This window comes from Jaculus jaculus, chromosome 13, assembly GCF_020740685.1.
Source record: "Jaculus jaculus isolate mJacJac1 chromosome 13, mJacJac1.mat.Y.cur, whole genome shotgun sequence".
Taxonomy (NCBI): Eukaryota; Metazoa; Chordata; class Mammalia; order Rodentia; family Dipodidae; genus Jaculus; species Jaculus jaculus.
Window position 1 is genome coordinate 44453403 of NC_059114.1, and position 20726 is coordinate 44474128.

At 41.1% G+C, this 20726-nt stretch overlaps 2 protein-coding genes and 1 pseudogene across 2 annotated transcripts; 1 reads left to right on the forward strand and 2 right to left on the reverse strand.

Moving 5' to 3' along the window:
* Positions 1-1128: 1128 nt before the first annotated feature.
* On the forward strand, positions 1129-1826 carry LOC101599790 (annotated as a pseudogene).
* A 6700-nt stretch (positions 1827-8526) lies between these two features.
* On the reverse strand, positions 8527-13125 carry LOC101599503 (protocadherin beta-15-like). The gene has a single exon (XM_004664648.2). It carries the CDS (start codon positions 11949-11951, stop codon positions 9297-9299), a length of 2655 nt encoding a protein of 884 aa, XP_004664705.2. The 5' UTR covers positions 11952-13125; the 3' UTR covers positions 8527-9296.
* A 144-nt stretch (positions 13126-13269) lies between these two features.
* LOC101599207 (protocadherin beta-18-like) lies at positions 13270-18113 on the reverse strand. Its single transcript, XM_045133007.1, has one exon. The coding sequence runs from the start codon at positions 16978-16980 to the stop codon at positions 14569-14571; it is 2412 nt and encodes an 803-aa protein (XP_044988942.1). The 5' UTR covers positions 16981-18113; the 3' UTR covers positions 13270-14568.
* Positions 18114-20726: the final 2613 nt, after the last annotated feature.

Genomic DNA, 20726 nt, shown 5'->3' on the forward strand with positions numbered 1-20726 from the left:
TGATTTGATTCAAGTATCCCCCACAAACTTAGGTGTTCTGAATGGTAGGTTCCAAGATGATGAAGATTTGGGAATTAATGCCTCCTGGAAGCAGTGTATTGTTAGGGTGGGCTTATGGGTATTATAGCCAGTTTTCCCTTGCCAGTGTTTGGCACACTCTTCTGTCACTGTTGTCCACATGATGTTGGCAAAGAGGTGATATCCACCTTCTGCTCATGCCATCATGGAGCTTTCCCTTGGGTCTGCAAGCCAAAATAAACTCCCCCCCCCCACAAGCTGCTCTTGGTTGGGTGATTTTTGCCAGCAATGTGAATCTGACTGCAACATCACACAAATGCCTAGCTATTTAAAGTAACTGAGCTTATCCACTATCTTGGATATAAAAGGAAACTTTAATTTTTGTGGATATATAATAATATAAAAATTACAAAAGAAAGCCGATTCCTTTACTTTGAAATAATTTGTGTTCATATGCAGTGATATTTGTGGACCTTTTCTTCTCCCCCTTTATTCTGGGAAGGAATATAATATATATTGTAACCCATTACAATTATGTGAAACAAGTTAAAGCAATTACATTGTTAAACATGCACACATGCATATGCATTTGCATGCACACACACACTTCTTGCTTTATGATTCCACCTTAGAATTAATAGAAGGGAACCAATATTTCTGAATTTCAGTAAAAAGGAATAAAAACAAATAGCAAGTAGAAGAAAAAATAACAGCTATGATATAATAGCTTTTTTTCTAAGTCCTTACTTCCAATTGTTTTTAAGGAATAGCTTTTCTGTTTTATTTTTCAGAAATATGTAAAATTATGCATCCCAGTATCTTCTCAATGAATTCTGTTAGGTTTTCCCTCTAGTTACCTCCTATTGGTTTTCTGCTTATTTCCACCAGTAGGATTTAAATAACAGAGGTACTCTGTTTTTAAGAGATCTTTTGGGCTAGTTAGCTCTGTTAGCAAGAAGTATGAATTTTAAGTAAGTCCGCCTGGCACATTGTGGCACCCTTCTGGGTGGACCTCACTCAGCAGACTCAGTGGATGTTAGAGTTCTGTACACTGCCACGGTGGTCAACAAGCAGGCTGTGGTGGCTGTCAGGCCTGGTGGCCTGAGGTCCATGGACAGGCACCATGTCAATCTTCACCCCACCAACCAGATCTCCCTGACTAATGTGGCTGTGGTTTGGATGAAGCACACAGGGAAGCACTTTGAGATTACTTGCTATAAGAATAAGGTTGTTGGCTGGTGGGGCAGTGTGACAAAAGACCTTGATGAAGTGCTGCAGACCCATTCAGTGTTTGTAAATGTTTCCAAAGGTCAGATTTCCAAGAAGAAAGACCTCATCAGGCATTTGGCACAGACGATCAGACTGAAATCTGTAAGTTCAAGTGTCAGACAAAAAGACATACACAGTTGGAGTAGATGTTTACAGACATTGCAACCATTGTGGCAGACAAATGTGTGAACCTGGAAACATAGAGACTTTATAGCATAATCTTTATCAAGAGAGCCATGAAGCACATCCACTATTTAGTCAAACCTGACAAGAGTACCAAACAGCAAGCTTTGGAAGTGATCAAATAGTTGAAGGTGAAGATAAAAATAGAACATGTTCACATGAGACTTCACTTCATCCTCCCAGTGAATGTGGGGAAGAAGCTGAGAGATAAGCTGAAGTCACTAAGCAAGGTGTGTCTGATTGACCCAGGTTGCTTCGGAGAAATCAATGAGCTAATACAAAAGAAAACTAAAGGCAGTGGGTCTTTGGAACTGCTCAGTATGAAAGATGTCGAAGAAGATGAGATGCTTGAGTGACATTCTTCAGTGTTTTGTTTCCAGTTGAACCCATGTATATCTGATCTGCTAAAGTGATCTCAATGTCCATCCTGTGTTAAACATTTACGTCAGTGTAATGTGAGAGTGATTTCATTTTCATTGTTTACAATTAATTGAGGTTTCAAGCAAAATGAAAAATCCAAAATATGAAGTCCAGAGTAGCACTTGGCTACTGTCTCATGGCTTTTCCAAAAGGAAAGTTAAAGGTGACTCTTATAGATAAAAAGTAAATTGGATAAATATATAAGATTATGGGGTGTTCTGGATAGGTGGTGACTGTTGTGTCCTATTGTAAACTCAGATGATGACTTCCTGATTTCTAGATCTATAATAACTGTTCAGGACTTAAACATTTAATTTTCATCAAACATGCTACCACTAATTACTCTTGGTAAAATATAAAGTCATTTATTACTAATTCCTAAAGTTTATTATATATGTTAATATGGCTAAAATTATATTTAATCAATAAAATGAGTATTATTTTTATTAAGGTCAAAAATAGAAATATCGAGGCTGGAAGGATGGCTTATCAGTTAATGCATTTGCCTGCAAAGCCAAAGGACCCAGGTTCAATTCCCCAGGACCCATGTAAGCCAGATGTACAAGGGGGCACATGCATCTGGAGTTTGTTTGCAGTGGCTGGAGGCATCCTCATTCTTTCACTGTCTCTCCTTTCTCTGCCAAATAAATAAATAAAAATAAAATATTTCAAAAAAGGAATGTGAATTTCTAAAAGTAGTGGCTTAAGAGAGTAAGATATTCAGAAGAACATATGGTTTACAGAAATTATTTTGAAAGCTATAGTGACTTGAGGAGCAATATTTGGGAAAAAGCTATTTGAGTATAATCCTTCAATAAATTATTTGCAGGAATATATTAACTTCCATTCTTTGAGCCTTTCAAAACTAGCAATACTTGACTTTCTGTGATAGGTCATATTATTATTATTAGACAAAAGTTTACAGTCAGAAAGAGACAGAATGTGGACAAAAAATTTCATATGTCTTTTTATTTTTATTAAATTTAATGTTCAAATAGTGTTGGAGTATATTCACAACTATGATTTCCAATCACTTGAATGACCCTAGTTCTTGACTTTAAGAGCACTTGACAAGAGGATGCTTATAACATGTGGTAAATTTTCTGCAAAAACAATCAGCCTATGGGCTGGAGAGATGGTTTAGCGGTTAAGCGCTTGCCTGTGAAGCCTAAGGACCCCGGTTCGAGGCTCAGTTCCCCAGGTCCCACGTTAGCCAGATGCACAAGGGGGCGCACGCGTCTGGAGTTCGTATGCAGAGGCTGGAAGCCCTGGCGCACCCATACTATCTCTCTCCCTCTATCTGTCTTTCTCTCTGTGTCTGTCACTCTCAAATAAATAAATAAAAAATGAACAAAAAATTAAAAAAAAACAATCAGCCTACTGATCCAGCAATAGGTACACTATTCTGTTTATTTTTCTACATTCTAGTGATTTAATTTCAAATATGAAGTATTCCAATCATATCTTTATCCCAGAACAATTTCTATTAACCATCACCAAAGTGAACTTTCATTCTCGGTTATTTTCCCATGTTAATATGCTAGTAAAAAATAATTTCTGGGCTGGAGAGATGGCTTAGTGGTTGAGGCACCTTCCTGCAAAGCCTAAGGATCTAGGTCTAATTCCCCAGTACCCACATAAGCCGGGTGCATAAGCTGAAACATGCATCTGGAGTTAGTTTGCAGTGGCTAGAGGCCCTGGCAGCCCATTCTCTTTCTCTCATTCAAATAAATAAATAAAATGTAAAAAGTAAAAAAAAAAAATAATAATAAGTCCTTTAAATGCTGGAGAGATGATTTAGTGGTTAAGGCAATTGCCTGAAAAGCCAAAGGAAGGCTGGTCATGGTGGTACACACCATTAATCCCAGAACTGGGGAGGAAGAGGTAGAGCATTACCACTGAATTTGAGGCCACCCTGAGAATACATAGTGAATTCCAGGTCAGCCTGAGGTAGACTAAGACCCTACCTTGAAAAACAAAACAAAAACAAAAGCCTAAGAACCTATAGCAGACAGCTGCAGGTTCACTGAGATGAACTTCCAGATCAGCCACAGTTATGAAGGAAGGGATATTTATTAAAGTTTACAGATCCAGGAGAAGATCCATAAATGGCAGAAGAAGCTGGCCTGCCTTCACAGGACCAAGCAGAGAGAGAGAGAGAGAGAAACACAAACCTAAAGCCAAAAGCCACACAACACACTTCAGGAACTCCAGCTAGGCATACTTTGCATATCTTTAGATTGAAATCCGAAACCTACCACCACACCTAAAGATCCACCCAGTGACATTGCCTCCAGCCAGGTGGCTGCAAAATGCAAACTACAAACAAATAAACAACTGAATATATTGGGGGCCATCTATTCTGTTCAAACCACCACAGAACCCAAGTCCAATTCCCCAGTATCCACATAAGCCAGATGCACATGATGGCACATGTGTCTAGAGTTTTCTAGAGGTCCTGGTGTACCCATTCTCTATCTCTCACACTCAAATAAATAAGTAAATAAATAAAATATTTTTAAAAACTAATTCAGTTGAAGCTTGCAGTTCTTCTTCAGGCATAACATTCTTTGGCATAACCCTTGTAAGTCATTTGTGTATGTCACAGAGATTAATATCATTAGACAAAAGATTCCTTTGTAATTTCTTTTTGTCCTAAGATGTATCAGTTTGTTAATTTTATGCATGCACATATACACTGTTGCCACACATAGCACTGGAGGATATGTATTTGGCTCCCTTCAGTTTCATTGGTAGATATACTGAATCCTTTCTTTCTTTCTTTTTTTCTTTTTTTGAGGCAGAGTCTCACTCTGGCCCAGGCTGACTTGGAATGAACTATGTAGTCTCAGGATGGCCTTGAACTCATGGTGATCCTCCTACTTGTGCCTCCCAAGTGCTGAGATTAAAGGTGTGTACCACCATGCCTGGCCCCATTTCTTTCTTTAAAATTTTTTTTTAAAATGTATTACTTGCAAGCAAGGAGAGGGAGGGAGGGATAGAAGGAGGAAGGAGAGAGAGAAAGAAAGGACATTCTAGGGCCTCCTACCACTGCAAACAACCTCCAGATGCATGTGCCACCTTGTGTATTTGGCTTTGCATCTGACTTCACATTGGCACTGGCAACCTGAGTCTGTGCCATCAGGTTTGTAAGCAAGTGCCTTAACTACTAAGTCTCTCTGAAGCCTCCTGAACCTTTACTCACATAATTTCCGAAATGCATCATCTTCCAAAGGAACACATGTGTTTTTCTTAGATGTCATAATATGACTTTAAACTCATGAGTACAAGGTAGTGGACACATTAGAAAAGCTAGAGATATATGATGACAAACATCTTCATTAATCAAAGCCTGTTATTTTCTATTAAACTATAACAGATTCTGGACATGGTAACATTCACATTTTCAAACAATAAAACTATGGAAATAGTAAATGTTCCATTATATTTTTCAATATATAAAAATTTCATAATAGGAAAGTATGAAAAAGCAAGGATATACTTCCAACTAGAATATTTTTTTTTCTGAGGTAGGGTCTCACTCTAGCCCACGCTGACCTGGAATTCACTATGGAGTTTCAGGATGGCCTCAAACTCACAGTAATCCTCCTACCTCCACCTCCTGAGTGCTGGGATTAAAGGCGTGCACCACCATGCCTAGCTCCAACTAGAATAGTTTTTAAAATTAAGTTTAATTTTATTTTTTATGAAAGCTTATACTCGGGCTGGGGAGATGGTTTAGTAGTTAAGGAACTTACCTGTGAAGCCCAAGGACCCAGGTTCAATTTCCCAATAGCCATGTAACTCAGATGAACAAGGTGGAGCATGCATCTGGAGTTAGTTTGCAGTAGCTAGAGAGCCTGGTGTGCCCACACACTCTCTCTATCTACCTTTTCTCTCTCTGTCTCAAATAAATAAAAATATTTTTAAAAGGTTATACTCTTACATCCCCTCTTCTTTGACCTCATTCCACCGAGGGGCCTCCTTAGTGGGGTTACTGGTATTCATTGTAAGTTCCTGAAGGCCTCAGCCAGTCTCTGTGGGGCAGGGAACCATGCCTTGGGCTCATCTCATACTTTTTTTCTGTAGTAATTCCATCTATATTCCTGGCATTTATTGTGGTGGCTGAGTTATGTGGCTAGTCCTTTCAAAGGGCCTTTTGTAATAGTAAGTATTCTTACACTTCCAAGTCATTAGCCATATGTTTTATTGCTATAACCATGGTTTCTCTCTAAAGCATGCTTTCCTAACTTTGACATCTTTTGCAGTATAAACAGGTTGTGCATTACCCCAGTATCAGGTCCTGATTATATCTTGTTTGATACCTCTCCCCTCAATCTATCTCATTCCTTTCATATTTTATCTCACATTTTACTATAAGTAGCAAGAAGAAATTAGGCTTCACATTCAACACTTTGCCTGAAGACTTACTTAGGCAAACATTGAAATCTTACTGTTTTTTTCTTTAGGGGTTGTTTATTTTCTTACTGTTGGGTTTTGAAAATTATCTTTATAGTATGGACAAAATTTGTTTTACAAGCATGTTATCTGATGCAAGCAATTCCTCCTAGTATGTGTCTTTTTTTTATTAGTTATGTACACAGTGTGTGTACAGTCATGTTGGTACCATGGTGATCTTCAAAGATGTTTGGTCCTACTCTCTAGAAGTTATGAATATTATTGTATATTGAAAAGATTAATTAAAGTACAAATAGAGTTAAGGTTGATAATCAACTAGGCTAAAATAGGGAAAATATCCTAGATAATTTGGGTTAGCCGATGAAAGGCTCTCCCTGTACTCCTCATCGAGGAAATTTAGTTTAGAAGTTCTCCGCTGCCCAACATAATTATGTCACAATTCATCTAATTTTTCTGCCACTAGTTCTGTCTCTAGTTTCTAGTAACACATAAGTATATGTCTGAGCTTTTCTTATAATAACTTTAACATTTATTTTATTTCCATAGTTTGGTTAAACAATCATTTGTGGCCAGGCATGGTGGCACACGTCTTTAATCCCATCACTCAAGAGGCAGAGGTAGGTGAATCACCATGAGTTTGAGACCACCCTGAGACTACATAGTGAATTCCAGGTCAGCCTCGGCTAGAATGAGGCCTTACCTTGGAAAAAAAAAAAAAAAGATTTGTGTATTTCCTAAGCCCATCTATGTTTCTGCAACATATTCCTTGCTTCCTTTTAAGTCCTCAATAGCATAGTTACTAACATCACATTTCTATGAAGTCCATCAAAAACAAGCCAGCTTTTTTTCTATTATGTATCTGCAAATTCTTCTACCATCTGATTGATCACTGCCCAACTGAAAATCCACTTCCAAAATTTTAGATATTTTGTAACAGCAGCACTTCATTCCAAATACCAAAAGCTGTACCTTTGAGGACTCAACCAGGGAATCAGTGCCATGGGAGAAGAGATTTGTTGCAAAGAAGTGACTTGTTCCACTGGGAGGGCTGGCTGGACATGCTCAAATTCTGTACAACAGGTGAAATAGAGCGGGTTGGAACTAGGAGGCAGAAGCTACACCTACTGTCCTTGGTTAGTATTTCTTTTTCAACTCAAGAAGAATACAACTTTGCTTTTAGAGCCTTTCATTGGCTGAATGAGACTAACCCAAATTATCTAGGATATTTTCCTATTTTAATCTAGTTGATTATCAACCTTAATTCCATTTGTACTTTAACCAATCTTTGCAATATACAATGATATTCATAAATTCTAGAGAGTAGGACCAAATATCTTTGAAGATCATCATTTTTATCAAATGATTTCTTGAGATCACTTCAAACCTTCAACAGATGTTATGAGTGTACCATCTGCAGCCCCCTAAGCCCAGAATTTGGAGCTCACTCAAAAATTTCCTTTGTATAGCAAGTAAAAACTGCAGGAAATGTATTACTTGGTTTTAGACTTTATTTGCTTTACAGGAACACTTTAAAAACAGTCAGTTGAGGCATCAATAAACAGGTCATGCAGTTAAAGATAAAGAAGAACCCATCAGTTTTTTCTACATTAATTTAGACGGTGAAGAACAGGTGATTTGGGTATATTTTAATTTACAATGAAAGTCTAATGATTAAAAGTATAGATAATTAGCTGGGCGTGGTGGCACATGCCTTTAATCCCAGCACTCGGGAGGCAGAGGTAGGAGGATCTCCGTGAGTTCGAGGCCACCCTGAGACTCCATAGTGAATCCCAGGTCAGCCTGGGATAGAGTGAGACCCTACCTCATAAAACAAAAAAAAAGTATAGATAATGAAATAAAAAGCTTGAAATTAAATGTGTTGTTATCTTTTGGAAAATTGAAAATATAATCAAGGAACTTGGAAGACATAAGTATGGATTACAACCTAAACAGAAATGAAGCTATTGAAAAGTATAGCAATATAAATAACCAAAATTCAAGACCTCAAAATTTAAAAACAAACTACGATTTAAAAAGGAACTATATATTTTAATGTACTGTCATATAATTGGAAATGTATTTTTTATTTTTAAATTTTTTTGAGGTAGGGTCTCACTCTATCCCAGCCTGTCCTGAAATTCACTATGAAGTCTCAGACTGGCATGAACTCACAGTAATCCTCCCACCTCTACCCCCTGAGTGCTGGGATTAAAGGAGTGCACCACTATGACTGGCCTTTTTTTTTTTTTTTTTTTTAATTTACAAGACAGGCTCTTATATAGCTCAGGCTGTCCTTATATTCTATTTGGAGCCAAGTATGATCTTGAACTCTTGATTCTGCTGCTTCCACCTCTGGGTGGCAGGATTACAAGGTTCATATCATATGATAGGTGTGTGCTGTGCCAGAGGCCTTGGACATGGCAAGCATCCTACCAACTGAATTACATCCTTAGCCCTTAAATTAGAAATTTTTTTCCTGTTTTGGGATTTTCGAGGTAGGGTCTCACTCTGGTCCAGGCTGACCAGGAATCCACTATACAGTCTCAGGGTGGCCTTGAACTCATGGTGATCCTCCAGCCTCTGCCTCCTGAGTGCTGAGATTAAAGGTGTGAACCACCACACCTGGCCAGAATTGTTTTTATAAGAAGGCATTAAATAACTTCAGGAAATTATTGCAAATTCCATCAATATGATCTTTCCTAGTGGAAAATATTTACTAATAATAGGATAGAGGGCAGGGGATATATCTGTGGTATAGCATTTACCTAGTATGTGTGAGATCTTGGGTTTGATCCCCAATGTGGCAAAAAAAACCATCGTCATGTAATTGGAAAAACAAACAACATGCCAACAAGCATATAATTATACGACTTAAAAACAGTAGAGAAAAGAAAAAAAAAAGGGTAGAATTAAACATTACTATTGAGCTAGAAAAGTAAAAACCAAAGGTGATAGAACTAATACAGAGAATAGACAATAGAGAAGTTTTAGATACTTAAGATATTTGGGAAAGTTGAATTGTCTGCTGATAGCCTATTGGGGACCTGGCCCAGATTATTGGGCAAGACAGGTCTTAAAAATTTGAACTCATTACTATGAGAGTCTCCAGTCAGACACACCTCATACTGGTAGGTGTGGGACAGCGTCCCCGCCCCGCTGACGTCCACCAGGTGTCCAGGAAAGTGGCCCTCAGGCAGAGAGCAGCCGCCCAGCGAGGACGCCCCGCTCCTCCTGCACAGCCTGACCGCCACCAACACGAGCACAGAGAAGAGGAAGAGCGAGGACACGGACGCCAGGGCGATGACCAGGTAGACAGTGAGCGCGTCGGGCGGCGCCTGGTCGCGCGCGCCCTCGGCCACGGGCAGGTAGGGCTGCGAGAAGCCGTCCACCAGCAGCACGTGCAGCGTGACGCTGGCCGACAGCGGCGGCTCGCCATTGTCCTGGACCAGCACGAGCAGCCTGTGCCTGGGCGCGTCGCGCTCGCTCAGCAGCCTGGCGGTGCGCACCTCGCCATTGTGCGCCCACACGCTGAACAGCCCGGGCTCGCTGGCCTGCAGCAGCTGGAAGGACAGCCAGGCGTTGCGGCCCGAGTCGCCGTCCACCGCCACCACCTTGGTGAGCAGGTAGCCGGGCTCGGCCGCCCTGGGCAGCAGCTCGGTGCAGGGCGTCGACGCGTTGTGCGGCGGGTAGAGCACGAAGGGCGCGTGGTCGTTGGCGTCCAGCACCAGCACGCGCACCAGCGCCTGGCTGCTGAGCGCGGGCGAGCCTCGGTCGGCGGCGCCCACGCGGAACTCGAAGGCCCGCAGCGCCTCGTAGTCCAGCGCGCGCAGGGCGAACAGCTGCCCGCTGTCCGCGTGGATGGACAGCAGCGAGGCGAGGGCCAGCTGCGGGTCTTGGTCGCCTTCCTGGGGCGGCAGCAGCGAGTAGGTGATCTGGGCATTGGTGCCTGAGTCTCTGTCTGTGGCGCTCACTGTGCCTATGTGCAGGCCAGGGCTGTTGTTCTCTGGGACCAGCAGGGTGTAGGAGGTTTGGCTGAAGGCTGGGGCGTTGTCGTTCACGTCGGACACCTGCACTGTTATGTTGTGCTCCGTTTTCAGCCTGGGTGTGCCCATATCTGAGACGGTGATGGTGATGTTGTACTCGTCTCTGCTCTCTCTGTCCAGTGGTCCCTCTGTCACCAGCTTGTAGAAGTTGTCAATGGAAGGTTTTAGCATAAAGGGAACACCATCCTGGATGTAACAAACCATTCTGCCATTTTCCCCAGAGTCTCGGTCTCGAGTACGAAACAGAGCCACTTCTACCTCGAGGAAATTTTCAGGAATGGGGCTATTTAGTGATGACAGAATTAGCTCTGGATAATTATCGTTAACATCCACCACCCTAATTGATACGGAACATTTTCCTGAAAGGCCTCCGCCATCATAAGCCTCTATGCCCAGTTCATAGGATGATATTGTCTCAAAATCCAGCATTTTAATTAGTCGAACTTCTCCTGAAAGCGTGTTTAATTCAAAAGTATTGCTTATATCCTGAGAACTATAAAAAAGGGAGTATGTTATCTCTCCATTTATCCCTGAATCAAAATCCGTAGCAGAGACCTTAACAGCCAGGGAACCTAAAGGACTGTTCTCTGGGATCTGCACCTCGTAGTGAGTTTGGGCAAACTCAGGCGCATTGTCGTTGACATCCAAGACTAAAACGCGGATCTGAGCTGTGCCAGACCTGGGCGGAGAGCCGCCATCCAGCGCAGTCAGAGTTAACCTAAACTCCTCCTGCTCTTCACGATCAAGCTCCCTGTCCAACACCAGCTCTGGGTATATCCTGCCAGACCCTTGGTCCTGGATAGAAACGTGGAAGTGAGAGTTCGGACCAATATTATAGTTCTGAATGTTGTTGCTGCCCACATCCAAGTCCTGAGCATTTTTAAGAGGAAACACAGTCCCAGAAGGGCTGTTCTCTACGATTTTCAGAGTCATTTCTCTTTCAGGAAACTCAGGAGAATGATCATTTACGTCTCCTACCAGTAGCTCGGCTTGAAATATCTCCAGTGGATTTTTCAGTAGTACTTGGAAACGCATTACACAGGGCTCATTGGGGCCACACAGCATCTCCCGGTCCAGCTTCTCCTTTAGTATCAACCTCCCAGTCTGCAGATTAAGCTGTAAGCGTGGTTCGTTATCCTCAGTGGCCACGCGTGCCCCCCGCGCAGCTAGCTCCCTCACTCCCAGCCCCAGGTCATTGGCCAGGTCCGCCACGAAAGAGCCATTCTCTGTTTCCTCCAGTACAAAGTAGCTACGGGGCTCCAATACTGCTTGAGCCAGTCTCAGTAATAGAAATATGCTCAGAACTTGCCTTTGTTTGCGCTCCCATTTGGTCTCCATCTTTCCTTCTGCACAAGCCTTTCCAGGGACAGGGAACAGCAATACTTCAGGAAGAAATTGCACTGAACGGTGGTCGATCTGCCAGTTGACAATCTGTCCTGAAAGGTTGATGTACAGTATTCTCCGTAGACTTGTTGGACCAAGCTCTGCTGAAGGTCTTTTGGGCTGGAGATTTGAAGTAGAGTTTGTAGCAGTCACCAGCTGTGTTTTTTTTTTTTCCTTTTCTTTTCTTTTTTCAGCCTTAGCCTGCAGCGCCACCATGCGTTGTATTTTATTTTAACCACTATGCTACAAAACCTATTTGGTTATCAGAAATTTGGAAACCGATGTAATCACTAAATCATGCAACTTTAATCAGTCCTTCATTCAAAGAAAAAATACTGTTGAGAGTCAGGTTCTGAAAAATACAGGAATAAGCAACACAGATATGGTCCTCACACCCTGAACTCCGAGGGAAACAGAAATGAAAGAAGACAGAGTAGTGATCAGTTTGTAAAATTTGTAGCATATATCAACGTCATTTATTAAAAATCTTTCAGAAAAAAATGATTAATTCCTCTGGATTTTCTTTCAAATTCTATGCAGCCTACATTCAATAATTGTGGTTCCTATTGGCTGAGTTACACCCAGGAAAAAGAATCTACATTTTCTTTTCAGTTTATGGTGCCATTTCCACATAAGTTCAGAGTTGAAGAAAGTTTTAAGTTATGAGAAACTTAGTGCAAAAGCATTACATGCACTTATTACCTCATTTTTTCTCCTTAACACTTATCATCTGAAATAGCCTAAATACACATTTAACTATTTCATGTCATCAATAAGTACTATAACATGTTTATTTTTGATTCAGTGCTGCACCCTTCATATCTAAAATAGCCCACAACAGAGGGTAGGTGTTAAAAAGTACTCCTTGAAGAGACCAGTGACTAAAATACAAAAATTGTGACTTTTTTCTCCTACTGTAGATGTCCTTTCTTTTACTGGAATCCCAGCTATTGTCAGCCAGGTAAATAATACAACATGTTCTCAAGTAGCTACATCCTATGCTCATCTAAGTAATTATGTGAAATAAGTTAATATGATCAAAACCATCATTTTACAAAATGTAAAAATACCATGGGCCCAGGCCTGCCCTTGAACTTGTTACCCTACTCCAGCTTCCTGGGAGTACAGACATTTATCACTATGCCTAGCTTCCAAAATTACACATTAAAACAAAAACATTGCATGTACTTTCCACACTAGTAGTTTACAAACCCTTTGATTGCAAGTAGTATGCTAGCGTGAAAACTACCATAAAATTAAACTAATAGCAAGGTCTAATTACCAATTCATGCAAGAACGTGTAAACATGCTTTTTGTTTTTTAAATTATTAAAAACATAATTCATATATGGATACATCATGTGTTGTTCCCCTCTTTTCTCGCATCCCTGCCCCCATTATATTGGGGGCACTTTGTAGTGGGGTTGCAGGTATTCCCTATGGGATTATGGTTTAGGCATTGTGGGAGCAGCAGTCAGTTATTTGGGAGGGGGAGGGAATGCCTCTGGGCATGATGTCTCAACCTGTGGCTCTTACAATCTTTCCAACCCCTCTTCTGCAAAATTCCCTGAGCTGTGGTGGGTGATTTTTAAGTCTACTTCAGTGATGAGCACTTAGGAGCTTCTGGATCTCTGCTTTGGTAGGTGTTGAGCATCCTCAGGGCCTGTCTCTTGCACCCTGATGCTAATTATCAGGTTCAGCATAAACACATTTTTTTTTAAAAGACTGGGTCTGATTCCAAGACTGACTTTGACTTTGCTGTGTAGTCCTAATCACCATGAAATTCCAGTCATCTTGCTTCCACAGGTCTGCATCACCCTACCATGCTATGGATCAAACCCAGGACTTCTTGCATGCTAGGCAAACACTGTACACTAAGCTACATGCTAGTCCTAAACATACTCTTTAAATTAAAAATGCCCTTATTGTGTTATCTTAATTTATTAAAACAGCAAACGTCAGTTCCTCCCTGCACCTCTTCCTCACTTCCCCGCCAAAGTGAAATTGGGCTTGTCAAGGCCTGGGACATATATGGCAGGAAGATCTACAATTAATTTCTTGTTTGTAATCTCTTTTATTTTTGTGTCTCAGTAGATTGACATTCCATACTTCATTCAAGAAAACATGATATAATTATCTTGTAAATTTCCTAACAGCAACTACAATGTACTCATTTCTGAAGACATCTTAGAAGAAAATGTATTAAATTGAATTAGCAATGTCTGCCACCTGGTTGAATTGTCTGAAATCAAACATAGACCTGGTTCATATAAAACAAACATTGCTGCAATTCTGAGGTGAGACACTTTCAGAAAACATGGGATGGACTAGGCAGTGTCACAGAAGGGAATCAAAATTTACAAATGTTGATTATTATCTTTCAATAATACTCATATATATTATGTACTATAAGTTCTTAGGAAAACCAGAAAAACCTTCACATTTCAGAGAAATTGTAGTCTTTCCCATTTCACGAGATAGCAAAACAAAACCATGCATTTTTCCAGATAGTCTCCATTTAAATATTCTAAGCAGGAAATCATAATCTCAGAAGACATACTAATAATTCATTATATTTGTATCATATATTTCTTTAAAGCATAAAAACTTAGAAGAAGTTTCTGGGCAACAATAAAACAAAATGGAAATAAGGACTTTCAAATTGATAATAGTTCATATTGAGAATTTGATATATGAACAAATATTCATGACTTTTCAGTGATGAGTAAAGTTGAATACCAAATCTATATGTGAAGGAGAGTCCCTTCATGACATTCTCAAATTCTGCATTTGGGATATTTATTTAAATGGAGAGGAATAAAAATCACGTAATTTCAGGATTCCTCAAAGAATCCAATGCTACTTTGGGCGATAGCATTTTCTCTGCCTTCACCATCCTCTTGGGTTTGTAGGTTGGGAAATAGCGGCTTACGGAATTTGAGTTCATTTGTACCAGAACCACCCATCAAACACACCTCATACTGATAGCTGTGGGACAGCGTCCCCGCCCCGCTGACGTCCACCAGGTGTCCAGGAAAGTGGCCCTCAGGCAGAGAGCAGCCAGCCAGCGAGGACGCCCCGCTCCTCCTGCACAGCCTGACCGCCACCAACACGAGCACAGAGAAGAGGAAGAGCGAAGACACGGACGCCAGGGCGATGACCAGGTAGACAGTGAGCGCGTCGGGCGGCGCCGGGTCGCGCGCGCCCTCGGCCACGGGCAGGTAGGGCTGCGAGAAGCCGTCCACCAGCAGCACGTGCAGCGTGACGCTGGCCGACAGCGGCGGCTCGCCATTGTCCTGGACCAGCACGAGCAGCCTGTGCCTGGGCGCGTCGCGCTCGCTCAGCAGCCTGGCGGTGCGCACCTCGCCATTGTGCGCCCACACGCTGAACAGCCCGGGCTCGCTGGCCTGCAGCAGCTGGAAGGACAGCCAGGCGTTGCGGCCCGAGTCGCCGTCCACCGCCACCACCTTGGTGAGCAGGTAGCCGGGCTCGGCCGCCCTGGGCAGCAGCTCGGTGCAGGGCGTCGACGCGTTGTGCGGCGGGTAGAGCACGAAGGGCGCGTGGTCGTTGGCGTCCAGCACCAGCACGCGCACCAGCGCCTGGCTGCTGAGCGCGGGCGAGCCACGGTCGGCGGCGCCCACGCGGAACTCGAAGGCCCGCAGCGCCTCGTAGTCCAGCGCGCGCAGGGCGAACAGCTGCCCGCTGTCCGCGTGGATGGACAGCAGCGAGGCGAGGGCCAGCTGCGGGTCTTGGTCGCCTTCCTGGGGCGGCAGCAGCGAGTAGGTGATCTGGGCATTGGTGCCTGAGTCTCTGTCTGTGGCGCTCACTGTGCCTATGTGCAGGCCAGGGCTGTTGTTCTCTGGGACCAGCAGGGTGTAGGAGGTTTGGCTGAAGGCTGGGGCGTTGTCGTTCACGTCGGACACCTGCACTGTTATGTTGTGCTCCGTTTTCAGCCTGGGTGTGCCCATGTCTGAGACGGTGATGGTGATGTTGTACAGGTCTCTTCTTTCTCTGTCCAGTGGATGCTCCATTACCAGGGAGTAGAAATTTTTGAAAGTAGGCTTCAAGAAAAAGGGAAGGTTGTCTTGAATTGAGCAAACCATCTTCCCGTTGTCTCCAGAGTCTTTATCTCTTAAACTGAGTACAGCAACCACCATCTCTGGTGAAGAATTTTCTGGTATGGGGCTGGTAAGAGATGTAATGGCTATTTCTGGTGGGTTGTCATTTACATCTATAACCTGAACTATAATGGATGATTTTCCCGAAAGATTCCCACCATCAGTGGCCTGGACATTTATTGAATATGACTGAATTACTTCAAAATCTAAACATGCTTTTAAATGGATCTCACCCGAAACTGGATGGATTTCAAATGTTTTCCGTACATCTCTAGACATGTGAGAAAATGAGTATGATATTTCTCCATTTATTCCTGCATCCAAATCTGTAGCAGACACCTTGATTACCAAGAAGTCCAAAGGGCTGTTCTCTGGTATCTGCACCTCATACACTGGCCTTTCAAATTCAGGAACATTGTCATTTATATCCAGGACCACAACTTGAATAAGAGCTGTCCCAGTTCTTGGTGGGGAGCCGCCATCTATGGCTGTCAGAGTTAATGTGAACTCTGATTCCTTTTCTCTATCCAGAGATTGATCCAGTATCAGCTCTGGGTATTCACCACCTTCATTGCTATCTTTTGATTCCAGGTGGAAATGGGCATTGAGATTTATTGTATAGTTTTGGACACCATTCCTTCCTACATCTAAGTCCTGGGCACTATCCATTTGGAATGCAGTTCCAGGAGTAGTACCTTCTGAGATTTTTAGAAGTATGTGTTTGTCTAGGAATGTGGGTGTATGGTCATTTATGTCTGTGACAAACAGCTCAGCTTGAAAAAACTGTAAGGGGTTTTCAAGGAGCATCTGGAAGTGCAATATACAGGGTTCACTGAAATCACAAAGTGCCTCCCTGTCCAGTTGTTCATTCAAGAGCAAGTGGCCAGTCTGCAGATCCAACCGCAAATATGGTTTATAATCATCAAAGATGACTCTGGCTCCACGTGCAGCCAGTTCTTCCACACTGCAACCCATATTTTCAATCACGTTGGCTATAAAGGAGCCGACTTCTGTTTCCTCTGCCACAGAATATCTCCAGGTCTCCGAGAGGACCGTGAACCCACCCAGGTAAACAAAGAAAAGCACCACTTGCCTTATCTGTGGATGGCTTCTGTCTCCCAGCTCCATGACTTCTTAGACAAACTTTCCACTGCAAGTTTTCACTTCAGTCTCGAGCAGCTCTCAAAGCTCCTCTCTCCTGGACTTTAGGAAGCTAAGCACTCGTGTTCCTGTCTGGAGGGTGTTGGCGATGTCCTGTCTTTCTCCGGCAAAGCCTCCTTTCTCTGGTTTTATCCTGTGCTTTCACTTCCGCTGGTTAAACCTGAGAGGCTGCAGTTACAAAAATTTCTCCATCTTATCCTGCAGCGCCACCATGCGACTGTAGGTTTTCAGGTTATAAACAAAGTCAACTGAGTTTGAGACAAAGTACCAATTTACCATGTGTTTATTGATGGATCGCAACGATATTTTCTTCTGTGTTTCTTTTTCCCTTCCTAACTTGGGCTACTTGTGGTATATAATATTAATATAATTCAATCATTTACACAATTATCTAGAGCTCTGGTGGACATAAAAATCACATTTAAGATACACTTCTTGCTTTAAATAATGTATGATCACAGTGAAGTCAGCATGTAAAGATAGCTAAGAGGACTCTTGTATATCAATGACTTTACAAAAGTAAAGGGATTCTTAGGAAAGATGAAAATACTAATCTAGAGATTGTCACCACATACTCATAGAAAGGCAAGAATAATGGGATTATGCACTTGAAACTGAACTAAGTATGTGCAAATAGTTGGTTGGAGATGTTGAACATTGCAGTCTAGGTGAATGGGACCATTTACTTAAGTATTTTCAACAGGAACCTTACATGGACACAGTGAAAACGAAACGCTTAAAAGAAAATAAAGTAAGATATGCACAGAGTCTGATACTATGAAAGCGTTGAACAAGTTAGACCTATTCTCCTTGTGAAACTGAACTTCTCTATTTTGCAGTCACAAGATTCCCAAAGACACAATTGGAAGCATTTTATTTATTTGTTGATCTGTTCAGCATATATTTATTGAACATATGCTTGTGCCAGGAATGGCGATAATTGTTAGGGATTGAATGGTAAATAGGCACAATTCCTGCCATTAAAAAAGTTGACCAAAATAAACATACACTTAAAATAAAGCACAATGCCAGCCATAATAGGGACAGTTTGTGCTACTACCATAAAAGCATAGATGAGGCTCAACTATCCAAAATTTGGAAGGAGAGAAAAAAAATTTCTAAACAAACTATATTATAAATTGATATATGAAAAATTAGTAGAAATAGTTAAACAAAAATTGAGTATGGGAGGGGTAGAAATTTAGCTCAATGGTAGTACACATACCTGGTTTTAAGGCAAAGTAAAAAGATGATTGTGCAAATAAGATCAATATGGCCAAGAATGCTAAGTAAAAGAAAAATGATGAAGGTTGAAATTGAAAAGATAAGCAAATTGTAAATCCATGCCAAGGCATTGGATTTTATACTACAAGAAATGCAAGATTGTTAAAAACATTCTAAAAAGTGATATAATTATGGTTTTATTTTTGAAAAGATAGAACTGTTTCAAAGTTGAGAATAAATTAGAAAGGAATGGGCTAAAAGACTGGGTGGAGATTGATTTGAATGGGTTGAAATAGTAGAGGTAAGAGATAATGCTAGTTTCAGGTAGAAATGAAGTAATGGAGTTATAACAGAATTATAGAAAAATATGGGATGTGGTGATAGATTGGACATTGAGGGAGTGTGATAGAGAGAAAAAATATTTTGGTCTGAATTTTCAGGAATTAAGTGGATGTTGGTGCTATTACTTGATAAATACAAAAGGAGGAAAAGAAAGAGAGATAAATATGGAGCTGGAGGAAAAGATGTGTTTAGTTTGGGGAAGCCAACAATTTTAATTTAAACCTTGTTTAGGATCCTTATAGTTATATAAGTGACCTTCCATTATATAAATGAATCTGAAGGATGAAAAGCTTCAATGATGAATTTGGGTTTTATTGGAATGGTAACGGAAGCTTTCCAAGAAAGATAATAAAACATGCTAATAAAAAAGATATTTGAATATATGATTTCAGAATGATGCATCTCCTAGCAGACATGTGGCTCTGTGGTTAAGCATTTCCATTTATTGTGCAGGATCCTAGCACAGGAAAGAGAGGAAGAGGGAGAGAGAGAAAATGAACTGTCATTAGAGGTAAAGAAGTCTGGAAACAGACAAGACAAACTCCTAGCCCCATAATTGTGGCCAAGAATGAGGAAGAAGAAAACTTAAGAGAGAGAAAGTGTATTTACATTACTTCTTTCCTGTGATCTTGATTAATTCAAAACTAAACTGATATAAGGTTAATTTGATTCTCCCATTGATAGTTCTCATATAGAGATTATTTAGGTGGGCTAACTTCTTTCAGGACACTGAAGAGTTTTTTAAAATTTTCTATTACTATCATTAAGAAACATGAAATATAGCTGTTAGTCTAATTGTCATGTGTTGAAATTAAGTTTCTTTTTCCTGTTTTAAAAGTTAATATCTTTTTGTCTTTAGTTTTCTGAGATTTCATTCTGGTGTGTTTAGGCATGGAATATACCTATTAGGTTTACATAGATTTTTTGTATCTCCTTGCCAAGGTTTTCATCAGTTCTGGAAATTTCTCAGTTATGATTTCTTTAAAGATTTTTTTTTCCAGTTTAACCTTTCTTCTCTCTCCCTGTGGGGCTCAGGTTGAATGTATGCTAAACGTTTTTATTCTTTCCTATGCTTTTAGTCATTTTTGTATTTTCATCTTATTAACTTTGTGAGTTGCATACCTTATAAATTATCCCTAACATATATCCCTTTACTAATTACTTTGTTTTATTTATTTACTGTTAGTTTACTTATTTATGTATTTTTGTTTATTTTTATTTATTTATTTGAGAGTGACAGTCATAGAGAAGGAGGGAGGGAGGGAGAGGGGGGGAGAGAGAGGGAATGAGAATGAGCGCACCAGGGCTTCCAGCCACTGCAAATGAACTCCAGACGTGTGCACCCCCTTGTGCATCTGGCTAATGTGGGTCCTGGGGAATCAAGTCTCAAACCGGAGTCCTTAGGCTTCACAAGCAAGCACTTAACCGCTAAGCCATTTCTCCAGCCCTTATTTATGTATTTTGATTAATTTATTTTTTACTGAAAATTTCCATAATTGTAGCCAATAACCCATGGTAATTCCTTCCCTCCCCCCACTTTCCCCTTTGAAATTCCACTGTCCATCATATCCCTGGCCCCTCTCAATCAGTCTCTCTTTTATTTTGATGTCATGACTTTTTCCTCCTATTATGATGGTCTTGTGTAGGTAGTGTCAGGCACTGTGAAGTCATGGATATCCAGGTCATTTTGTGTCTGAAGGAGCATGTTGTAAGGAGTCCTGCCCTTCCTTTGGCTTTTATGTTCTTTTTGCCACCTCTTCTGCTATGGACGCTGAGCCTTGGAAGGTGTGATAGAGATATTTCAGTGCTGAGCACTCCTCTGTCACTTCTTTTCAGCACCATGGTGGCTTCTGAGTCATCCAAAGGTCACTGTCATATGAAAGAGAAGGTTCTCTAACCAAAAGTGAGAGTAGCATTAATATATGGATATGAAAATTAAGAGAAGTGCTTACTGGGAAGTTTGGTGAGCATAGTATATACATCTAGCCAAACACCAGCAGACATTACATTGTTTTGTCTTTCATTCAGTTTTAAACATTGGTTAGTATGTTTTTAATTTCTGGAAGCCTTTTTGGCTCTTTCTAATCTGTTGTATTTTGTACTTTCTTGCTCTCTGTACATTGTTGAGCTTAACTTTTATTTCATTG

Bases quoted from the DNA above. Each gene is read 5' to 3' on its own strand.
- LOC101599503 (XM_004664648.2), bottom strand. From the start codon at position 11,951: ATGGTGGCGCTGCAGGCTAAGGCTGAAAAAAGAAAAGAAAAGGAAAAA.
- LOC101599207 (XM_045133007.1), bottom strand. From the start codon at position 16,980: ATGGAGCTGGGAGACAGAAGCCATCCACAGATAAGGCAAGTGGTGCTT.